Source organism: Tachysurus fulvidraco, chromosome 22, assembly GCF_022655615.1.
Source record: "Tachysurus fulvidraco isolate hzauxx_2018 chromosome 22, HZAU_PFXX_2.0, whole genome shotgun sequence".
NCBI lineage: Eukaryota > Metazoa > Chordata > Actinopteri > Siluriformes > Bagridae > Tachysurus > Tachysurus fulvidraco.
The window spans coordinates 8,363,433-8,375,810 of record NC_062539.1 but is presented as its reverse complement, the minus strand read 5'-3'; the positions used below and the strand labels follow the sequence as shown (position 1 = coordinate 8,375,810).

The 12,378-nt window shown below is 35.3% G+C and overlaps 1 protein-coding gene across 2 annotated transcripts in view; it reads right to left on the bottom strand.

Moving 5' to 3' along the window:
- Window positions 1–1,583: 1,583 nt before the first annotated feature.
- The window catches only part of gpc5c (glypican 5c), a 69,389-nt gene continuing 58,594 nt past the window's right edge, over window positions 1,584–12,378 (bottom strand). For both annotated transcript variants that reach the window (XM_027143270.2, XM_027143269.2), the window contains 3 exons: window positions 6,825–6,945; window positions 5,125–5,254; window positions 1,584–4,296 (listed from right to left, as the gene is read on the bottom strand). In XM_027143270.2, coding sequence (XP_026999071.2) covers window positions 4,133–4,296; window positions 5,125–5,254; window positions 6,825–6,945 — 415 coding nt within the window. In that variant the 3' untranslated portion in view covers window positions 1,584–4,132. The remainder of the gene's footprint in view (window positions 4,297–5,124; window positions 5,255–6,824; window positions 6,946–12,378) is intronic.

Genomic DNA, 12,378 nt, shown 5'->3' with positions numbered 1-12,378 from the left:
GTAAACTTCCTGTCAAGTCAATTCCATGAAACTGGAGAATTTGCAGGAGACTTACTATAGCTCTTGTTGCAAATTCTGCAAAAACAGGCTGGAGGCAGGAAACAAACCCATAACACATGGTGTAAGGCAAATGTGCTAAACTCTAAGCCACCATGACCTTAGATAAAAAGGTTTACAGCAAAATACTGTTGTTTGGGGCTTTTACAGCACATGGGGTGAATCTTGCTGCCAGTTAATTACCGAAATTGATTTACACATGAATACAATTATTTAACTCAGTACTATAAAAACACAAGAAATAGTTGCAAATTACCTATAGGAAGAAATTATCATTTGTATTTGCATATTACAATATCTATTCCTCTGTGAATGTATCACATACATGCATTTTTATTCTCCTCAAATATTCTTTGAGCCCAAAAACATTAGCTTTTCTTTTTTCCTGTATACTATACATGTAATACAGTGTAATGTAGTATTTGCCATTATATATACTGTATATTATTGATTGGAGGGGAAGTTCATGTGATGTTCACGAGTGTGCAATGAACAATGAATATGAAAAACCTAACATTTTATAACCTGCTCAGGATACTGTGAGTGAAAAGTATTACAGTGTAATTTACAGTGTAAACATTGTTGTAATATATTGAAATTGTTGAATATGAAATAGTTTTACAATATTAGTATGTGTGAATGACCCAGTAAATTTGTGAGCGTACAATGTCATGGAATTTTCCATTATTTGTGTTTTTTGACTGCCATCTAGCGGTTATATAATATAACATCTTAATTACTCCTCACAATATACATTATATTATTGTACATAGTGTGTGTGTGTGTGTGTGTGTGTGTGTGTGTGTGTGTGTGTGTGTGTGTGTGTGTGTGTGTGTGTGTGTGTGTGTGTGTGCATAAAACGCATAGATTCAAAGCAATAATCTATCTGTGTAATTGTCATTGACATAGTCTCAGTTCAACCCATGTGCCTGTTTCATGACTGATAAAAGATGACAGGTTTTATTCAGTTTTTTTATGATGCAATAAATGTGACGGAAGTGCATTTGTCTATAGATGAATAATTATGGATAATTACTACATAATTATGGGATTTCACACTTTTGAATGGTTTGCCAATATTGGTTAAAGATAACACTGGAATGCCAGCTTGTAGACTCCAAATGGTCCAAAGGAAACCAGAGACTTCTCCATTTCTCCACTCTTTTTTACTACATCTGTACTAAGCATTTTATGGAATATTTCTAAACAGTTTTTAGATTTCACATGCACTGTTAAATACATATTGCATTATTAAATAAATATATAAATTAAGGGTAAATGCTAAAAATGGGTAGCATAGATAATATAATAATAAAAAAATATATTTTCATTGATTATTTCCTGTTAACAAAAAGTACATTATTTTGACTTTTGAACCAAAAGTCAGAATATCAAACCAAATACAACCAATAGAACCAATCACAACCAGCGGTATAAATTAATTCAGCAAATTAAATTTAAAAAAGTCAGTATTAATTCAGTATTTGTCTCAATTAATGATCTCAAAGCAAATAACAACACGCATCTGAAATTTAAAGATTTATTTAAAACAATGTATTAATGAAATTGTAGAAACAATGACTTCATGGCAAGACCCCAGAATAATCACATTGACATGACAACTCCTGTTCAAACAAGCAAAAGCAAATAAGGCTTTAAAAAGTCTCCATCATACTTTTACAACAGTATTTTAAGTCAAAACCATAAAGTAATTAAAATAAGCATGTAGCTGACTTGCATTAACATATAATGTAGAAATGTTACATTCAGAAAGGTAAGTTGTCATACATTCAGCTAACTGACAGTTAACTTGGTTAATGTTTGTACATCCATGTCGTTAAATAAATCACTCTCAATTCATTTTAAAACCAAGTAAACATGTTTTCACTTTTGGCTTAGGCTGTGTAATTTGTATTGAACATACTGATGACATGTCGTCACTGAGAAAATGAAAGTAATTGACATTTAAAGACAGTTAAATTGAATGGAATCTTTAAAAAAGTCTGAGGTTCATCTGTAACATAATTATTGTAACAAACATTGCACTGCTTCTGGGAATATGCTGTATTTTCTATACAGTAAGTATTCTCTCTCACCAGTAAAAGATGAAAACATCACTATGCTGTATCATGACACTTTATCCATTGTTTCATTCCTGTTCAGTAGTTAAAACAGTAAGGGACTGATTTATAGAATATTTACTTGTGCAAAAAACATGTGCAAACATGTTCAATTACTATGTAATGATCTACCAATAAGGCAACAAACCTTAATAAATATGCAATATGCAAGGCTGTTTCATCCTAAAGGTGAAAAATAAATGGTGGCGTCAGAGCAAACCGATGCATTTTGCACTTGCAATGTGACTTAGTAAGTAGTTTTTATGTGTGAAAATTAGTACAACCAAAGGGCATTTATTACATGTTTGTAGGTTTAAATGGCTGTTGGAGGTTTTTTAGTCTCTGAGAGTCCAAGGCCAAGGGAATGTCAAATGAAAATCATTCCAGAAATGTGGGAAGTGGGCAAAAAAAAAGATTTTTATACTTTTAATGAGTCATGTTGATCTGCACTATATATATGTGTGTGTGTGTGTGTGTGTGTGTGTGTGTGTGTGTGTGTGTGTGTGTGTGTGTGTGTGTGTGTGTGTGTGTGTGTGTGTTATAAAAAAAACCCCAACAACTTTCAAACCTTTAAAAATGGATTCATCGTGTCTCTCACCGCACCTTTCACAATACAAAAAAACAAAACCAAAGCAATACACAGACAAAACAGTAAATGACCGTATATATACATTTATACATATGCTATGCTAATGTTCATTGTGCATTTGATGCTGATAAGGTAAAAGTGAAGCACAAGTAATTTTCTTACCAGTCCTAGAAACTTAGACCTGCTGTCCGAATGCTACGTAAAAATACATAAAGGTGTGCTACAAAATTGCACAATCTATGTTGTAAGCAAATAGAAAAGGATGAAAACACTGAAGTGAGGTTTGATACTCTCATCATTTCTTAGTTATAAATTTAAAATAATAATCATGTTTCCATCACAGCAACTGGTTAACAGGTGAAATTCAAATTTGAAATATGATTACAATCACTTTTATAGTGTGGTACAATTAAAATTTGTGGCGCTTGAACTTGTTAAGAGAAGATTCAACTATGAATTTACAGTCAAAATTCTACTTACTATCAGGACTCTTGAGGAATCTGAAACTTAAAAAAAAAAAGTTAGAGTGAATGGAAACAAGACCTTTATGATTGGCTGTAACTTAGGTAGTAAATGTGAACATACAACATGGAGACATATTACATGAATATTGATTGGATTCTGCAGTATTACTAAAAATGTTTGAGATATATATGTGCACGTTTCTATTGCTTTAAGTAAATCTGACATCTTTTAAAGGGTAAATTTTGAAAGATTTAAACCATCTAAGATAATAATCTGAAATTATTTAACAGATAAAGAATTTTTGTTGAATGTCATTTCATTATAGTTAAAAAAAATGTTTTTTCTTCGTGCACTGAACTGGTTTATGTTAAAATAGTTGGGATTTTGATTTTGTATTTCCATAATAAAAGTGTATTCAATATGAAATCATGACTATATACACACTATATAAAGCATAGCAATAATATTTCATTTTTCTCTGTCTTCCTGTGTGTGTGTGTGTGTGTGTGTGTGTGTGTGTGTGTGTGTGTGTGTGTGTGTGTGTGTGTGTGTGTGTGTGTGTGTGTGTGTGTGTGTGTGAACATTCCCTGCTGATCAGTTGTCTTCGTCTATTAATGCTTGAGAAGTGCTTTTGTCATGCATTTCACTGACTGTTGGAAGGTTAAGATGTGTGATATTTAAAAGACATTTAATCTGAGAGAATATGCTTAAAAGCAGTTATGGCTATTGATATGCTTGATCATATGCATGTGTGTAAGATAAAATATTTTAAGTATATATTAGCTCTTTGCTGCCATGAAAAAAGGCAGCAGTCTTGGAAGACATTTTGTAGCAAGACATAAGCATCCAGGCTGAAGGAGATCTTGTGTTTTTATTTATATTCATGTGTATCTTCAACCTTTTAGTTCAAGGTCCATTGCTGTCCCAGGATGAGGATGAGAGTGGTGAAGGAGGGGAGAACAAGATGAGCGGCATTGTGGAGTTTGGGTGTAAAGCGTCCAACAGGAGCCTTATGAGGAGGAGATTTCACCACCACCTCAGTGTCAACACTAGAGTCTGTTGTAGCTGGAAAGAGAATAGGATCGAATGTGGTTGTTAGATAAATAAAGAGAGACCATAAATGTGAACAAGAGAAACAAAAGGGAGAGGACGGAGTGTGCAACTGATAATGAGCAAAGAACAAGAAGAATAAAGTAAACAAGTGAAAAATCTGTCAGTTTTCTGAGGTTTTAACAATTCATGAAGAAAGACAGAAAGAAACTAGGAAAGAGAGACAGACAAGAGAAGAAAATCAGAAAGAACAATAAAACAAAAAGAAAGTTATAATCTATTACTTCTTTGCAAATGAAATCAGTTTGATTTCATAGATAAAAGTATATTTAACATTGAGATATTCAGATTGATGCTATTTGTGCCATCTGGATTCTCATTATGATGATTCTTAGACCTATCAAAGGGTTAGAAACTCATAACCAACTGCCAGTCACCAAAATAAGAATTAACATGACTGACATTTTAAGCTTAGATATATTGGGGCCAGTCAGTGTTACTTGATGACTGCAGTGTTGGTATATATTGCAAATAAACTGTAAACCTAAAGTTGGATTATTTGCATTAATTTCTGAAACGTGTTGTTTAAAGGTCTAACTAGCTACCACTTGCTTCTTCAGCTAAAAGCTGTCAAGGCTCATAATAATAAAATGTGATTCCTGTATTTAATTAAATTAATTTAATTTAATTTTATTTTATTGTTTTATACTGTAAAATCTCGAGTCAAAAATTGACTGGTCATTATTTTGTGATTGTGTTATTAGGTGATATCTGGATCAAAGGTTATAAGAAAATAGCATGCATTAACTATTAATGCTAAAGCATCATGAAATAATCACTCACAGGATTTAGTTGTACCTTCCCCTGAACCTTGGCAACCATCCTCATCGTCACATTCCCCACTGCTGTCCTCACCACTGCCCAGATCCCACGAATCCCTGTGTCCCATTCCTGGCATGTGCTGCTGAATCTCCTAATTAAACACAAATTAACACTATTTATACTAAAGGTAACAGAATAAGCAATGATACAAATCTGGGCACCTCTAAAACAATGTCAACAAAACTGTTTAGCATTATATGTTTGTATTTATACGATAGCACATATCAATGGCGTGTAAGCTTAGAATACTTTAATTATATAACAATAATTGTGTTGATTCTATAATCCAATCCAAAACAATCCTAATTGTTAATTATATATATATATAATTTTGGTTTACAAAACCAAAGTGAGGTGCTAATAGAGAAAATGCTTTTGCTTTTTTGCTCTTCTAGAGGCAGCACTAGAAATCTGTAGGGTTTTGAGTAGTGGCAGAGATTTGGCCAGAGATCTTAAAGGTACTGCACATGCTTGGGATTGTGTTGTTAACAATGTATGGTGATCTTGGGCAGTTCATTGGAACTACAAAAAAAAGGATGGTTATGTGCCACATTACTGTCTTTGTTAGTGTTCTGGAGAGGACACTCCATCCAACAGAGAATGCATAGCCCATGATCATCCGAGAATCTTGTGTTCTCACTTCCTTTCCGTGGAGGATGTCACCATCCCAGTTTTTTCCTTTTTTTTTTTGGTGCCCTGCACCCCGCACCTGTTCCGGTGGGGGACGTCGCTCCATTTCCAGTTCCGTACGAGGAGGACGTCGCCTCACTTCATTCGCAGGGGGTGTTGCAGGCCCATGGCGGAGGATCTTTCCCACCCTCCCTCCCTCCTTCCTATGCTCGGCCCTTCAGCTTGGCTGTGGACATCGCTTGGCCCTTCTGCTCTGTTGTAGACGTCGCTCGGCTCTTCTGCTCGGCTGTGGGTGTCGCTGCACCTCCTCGCCATGTGCCTTGCTCCCTCCACCTTCCTCGCCATGTGCCTTGCTCCCCCAACCTGCCTCACTGTGTGCCTTGCTCCCCCCACCTGCCTCACCGTGTGCCTTGCTCCCACATGTGCCTCGCTGTGTGCCTTGGTCCCCCCTCCTGAACCTCATCGGGATTGTCGTTAAGACGGGATTCGGGAGCCGCGCCTCGACGGGGTTATTGTTAGGACCCAGCCCGGACTTTTGGTTATGTATATGTTCCCTGTCATGTGTCTGCCCCGCCTTTGTTTACTCCTCCCCATCTCTACACACCTGTTACTTATTGTTAATTATGTCTAAACAGATGAGGGAAAAATAATTATGTCTAAACGGATGAGGAAAAAATAACGTTTCACTGACGAATACACTGACGATGATCCCACCCTGCGATCGGCAACGCCGCACGGTGGGATCATCGTCAGTGTATTCGTCAGTGAAACGTTATTTTTTCCTCATCCGTTTTCTTCTTTGTTCCTGTTTCAAGTATCTACGATATTAAACCCTGTTTATTTGAAGCTATCCTGCCTATGGGTCTGTCTTCCTCCTCCCGGTGTGACAAATACAGTATACACGTTTTAATTCATAACAAAATAATAAGAACAGGAAGTATGGAATAACAATATCAAATTATGATAGAAAAGTATAAAAAAAGATGTTTATGATTAATAATATCAAGGCAATAAACAAGGCAAATCCCCACCTGGTTGAAGTGTTGAAGTCTCTCCTTGACTGCTGCTAATATAGCATCTGGACCTCTGACCCTCACTTCAGGATTCTGTCTCTGAGCAAGAACTCCATTGCCCACCACTCGACCTTTATAGCTGAAAAAGTGAGTAAAAGAGCAAGAAAAAAGATAAGAAATGTATAGAATACCAACTCATCACATAGCATTATGGACCTGACATACATTCAGATCACACACTCAGTCACACCTTGGCCAATTCAGAGTCACAAGCATATTTTTGGAAAAGGGGGAAAAAGGGAAAACCTGTAGAAAATGAGTAAATCGAATAACAGCAAAAAAGAAAAGTAAGTTAAACTAAACTCTCTGACAGTTTTTGTATTTGAATTCAAGACTTCCCCAGCATAACTTTGTTCTGTTCAAAATGTTCAAAATGTTATGTATTTGACCATGGTTGTGTAATTCTCATTTGTAATAGCCAGGAAAAAATCTTGTCCTAAGTGAAAGCTTTCCATTTTCCATTGTGTGGAGCCAGGAATGTGATGGAGCATCAGTTGGAGAATCAATGAATATGGGTTGGGTTGAACAAGCAGTGTGATGATTCTCACCTGTCTTATTACAACCAGGGTTTCTTTGTGCTTTCAGTTACTACTGTTACCATTTAAAGAGACAAAAATTCCACTAGTCCAATGATCCTTTTTCTGTTGAGTTGCTTCTTTTAAAGAGTATTTGGAGGTACACTGAACAGTTCAAACTGAATAAACACGAGTAAAATTCGGTATGCCTCACAAGTGTACCTCTGCACCCTGATACCTGCAATTGGGGAAGACATCAGCATGGCCAGCATGGAAGCCCCCCTGTGGCCTCTGCAACATTTACTCTTGCTATTGGGGGAAGTCCAGCCTGCCACCCAGCAGCGGCCACTTCAGACACAGCTGTATTCAGTATTCCAGCACTGACCAGTGTGATACAAGGCAATACACATCAGGACTGGATGGACCACTATCAAGCACAAAAGGATATTGCTTTGTTTTAATCCAGGTAGATATCCAAGAGATTCTGACTGACCAGGTCACTATATTACTATGTTTATGCCACAGACGATACTCCATGTTTGTAGATGAGTGTTCACCACCCACAAACAGATTGCAGAATAGGTTTATTATGATTTGCAGCACAAGAACTACCTCCTTTGGTTTAATTTTTATCCATTCCTTTTTATACTTGATTACCGGACAGACGTAAAAAGCATTTCAATGCATGTCGTACTCTGTATGTATGTTTATGTGACAAATAAAATTTGATTTGATTTGATTTGACAAGTTAAAGCATCCACAGGATTTTTTCCATTTAAATTATAATGTTAATGTAAGCCTTAGGGAATGTTCCAACAACCATGCCATGTTTAAAGTCAAAGATTGCATACTATATCAAGTATGTTGTTATACTGAACATTATCTGAAGGTTTTGATATATATATTTTGCATTGTGCTGCTACCATACTGGCTGATTAGATAATTTTAAAATGTACTAATATAAGTATTTATATTATTTATGGTTTACTATGACATCTTCTGTAACACTTACATGCACAGTCATGTCTATGATTTCGTGATGTATATATATATATATATATATATATCGACATAAACAAATCAGCTTGCCCAGTAGTACACACACATACACACACACACACACACACACACGCGCACGCGGCAATCTGTGCTTTATGTGTTGAGGCCACATTTGCACCTTGGTGTATGAATTAACAAATCGGCTAAAATCCATTAGTAGCTTGTTATTTGGAACAAATTATGTTGGACTCCATGGGCAAGCTGGGACATGTGTCAACTAAATAAAGAAAAACTCTTTCTGTATTATAATCATTTTGCACCACGCACAGCATCCATGATGTCAGATATTGGGACAGTTACATCATTTATGTTTAAATGTCATTTTGCAGGTGTATTTTGTTTGCTGTGTCAATAATGGTATCTGGTATTATAAACTGTCCACTTCTGCCATTTGTTTTAATCTTTTTATCAATATTACATCATGTATGTCTGGAACCAACTGTGGACTCATTAGAGTTTGCATCTGCTGTATTTATTAACTGCTTCAATGTGCTACTGTGGTACTCTCTTGGTGCTACACGGTGTGAATGTAAATGTGTTTTATACACATAGGACTTAAAACCAGATGCAAGCCATCAAATCAGAGTTAAAAAGCCTGAGAGAGCTCCACTATAATTATTAGCCAGGTGTATGGTGTCACTCTGGAATAAAATACTTCATCTTGCTGTAGTACAGAAATGTGAAATTTAATTTCAATGTGCTATATTTTATTCCTTGCATGTAATGCATTGTTGAATGAAAAAGTACTGTACATTGTCAATTCTACATATTTTGAAAATGACACAATGGTATCTTTTTTGTCCTATTTCTGTCGTTTCATACAAAAATCAGGCAATGTAATGAATTTATAATAAAAGGACACTTTTTGCTATGGTCCAATAAATGAGTCAAAGTGAAATTGAGCAAAAATTCAAAATAAAAATATGTGTGCTTCCAACAGAGTTTTAGACTAATTTTTTTAGACATATTTTTGGACTGTGACCAGTGAACCAGTATTCATGCACAGTACCTTAGACTTATAATGGAGGATTCACTTCCTTATACAAGAGAATTAAAGAGACTTATATTACTAATACTACTAATAATACTACTAATACTATTACTAATACCACTAATACTACTACTAATACTAATACTAATACTACTTGTCACATTCAAAAGGCTTAGACAAATGGAAGTGCAATTACACATTTTAAAGAACCTCAATTTTAACTCAGTTTTAACTTTAAAAATTCAAAAAAACAATTTTAGGCAAGATCAAGGTGAAAGACCTTGAAAGTACAAGTGAACTGAAAGTGAATGTGTACCATGTCTGTCGGTCGTGCGGTGTTCTGGGAATCAAAGATCAAAGATGGAAGTGACCTGACACTACGTATACCAATAATAATAGTAATAATAATAATGATCATAACATGTTATATAATAATAACAAGATTATTGTTGTTTTGTTGTGTATTTGCAAATTACTCCAAATACATCTGTTGGACAATGTGGGGCTTGATTGTTTTTCCAAATACATCTAGTAGGTGGCAGTATTGGCTACATAACCAGTTACAGGCCATATCTATGCACTTAAACATTTGCATAATAATAATAATAATAATAATAATAATAATAATAATAATAATAATAATAATAATAATAATAATAATAATTTATTGACTCATTGAAATGTGTAACTCATTATTTAATTCCTCTTTAGGTAAAAGTAAAAAAAGTTAGCATTTGTTATTTCTTATGCTGTCAAAAGAAATCTAATTTAAATTCATACAAATCCATGAATAGTACTTATATAAGCATATAATGTATACATGAATAATATTAATAAGACTTTGTAATAACTGAGATAGAATCTAAAAAAAAGTTGGCTGTATCAAGAAAACAGTATGTAGCCATGAACTAAAGAGCAACATTGCCCATACTGGAAGGGATTGTCTCAATCATAGTTGCCTTAAGCAGTCATGGGTGTTAGTTTTCATCATTCCAGGTTGGTAGCTGTCATATGATGGGAAGGTGGCTGGTGGGTGGGAATTGACGTGTGACTAATCTGGGAAAAATCTCAAAACCACCAACCAGGCTAGAGAGCAAGGCATAAGTATACACAATTAAAATTAAAAGTCTTCTTTGTGGAAGAATTTATGATCTTTGAAAATAATTAAAATAGTTATATTTCCACAGCTTCAAAAATGACATTTATTTATTAAAATTGTATTATTTATAAACATATTAATTTGAAATTTGCAAAACTATGGAATATAAGTTGAATGTTTACACATACACAGTATATACAGTATGTTAAATGTCCAAGCTCATGTACAAGATTAAGGCTCTGTGAGAAAGACAGAAGGATCACTCGCAAATAAACAGTATGAAAGGGCAAGAATGTGTGTGGTGAGGTTGGCCTTAGCAGGGGGTTAAAAACAGAACACACACACACACACACACACACACACACACACACACACACACACACACACACACACACACACACACACACACACACACACACACACACACACACACACACACACACACACACACACACACACACACACACACACACTGCCCACACTTAAGGATGACACAGGAGAGTAGAATAGCTTACATCAACCAGCACTTGCTGAGAAATCATAAATCCCAATAGATGTCAAACTGTATGATCCATCACCTGCATCAGCTTTACATTCATTCCAACAACACATGCACATTTACTAGACCACACACATACTTCTACTACACTTGAGTACAAACACACACTCTCTCTGCCACATGTAGATTCTAAAAGGAACAATATGACTGCCCTCATAAAGACATACTTTCCCTGCCTTTTCATCACATACATAAAGATGCACACAAGGGCATACATGTGCAGGCACATGGGGTAAGAAGGGTTTTGAACGTCAGCTGCTATAAGAGAGGCAGTCTGGAGGCCAGACTCTACCACACACATGCACACACACACAAACACAGAGAATGTCATATCCAAGTCTTCGGAACGGTCTATTAAGAAACAAGTTATTGTGTCAGAAATTACGAGTCAATATATAGTATGTACATAGATTTTATATAGAAAATCTGGGTTAAATAAAACAAAAAACTTCCTGATTATCCCAGTACTTTGCATTAAGATTTGACTTTGAAAATTTTGAAACAATTTTGTGGCCTCATACAATAGAGAACATCAGACAACATATGGCCTCTCCGGGTCACTTAACTAACAGGTGACACACTTACCAGGAGTGAAATTTGGCACGACACTACTAAAGGCCAACTGTAAGTAATGAATGCACAGCCACAAATAGCATGAAGAGTAATTCAGTCCTGTGATGGCAGCATCACACCGTGAAAAGTACACACAACATGCCACAAGTGGGGTTTTCCATCCACCTGTTTTATGTGAATGTAGAAGGCAAACTTGAATGGTAACAAAAATCCAGATATTACCAGATATTAAAAGTGACAAAGTCTGTCTGTCACTTTTGTTGAAAAATAGGTAGAGAATGGGTTCTCTACACGACTAATTGTTAAGATAATGAGTATATGCAGTCTATTCATTGATGTTTTTGTCTTTTGGCAATCTGTTTAGAGTATTGACATGACAGTACCAGTTGGATTCACACAATAATTCACAAAGTAATTCATGGAAGTGCATAGGGGATTAAAACTTGGTGAGCCCTTTGAATGGAACAATGGTAGCTCAGTTCCCCTTATCATTGAAGGCTGATAGTACATGACAAACAAAATATAATCTCAAAAAATAATTAAACAACCAGGTGCCCAACGATTATGATTCCTGTATTTCTGGTTTGGTATTGAAATAATATTATAGGATATCTTTAACAAAGGAAATTTCTTATTATAAGATTATCATGTCACATAAGACCATTTAAAATAAAAAAAACATTTGCCAATAGAGTAAATATCAAGCTTGAAAATAA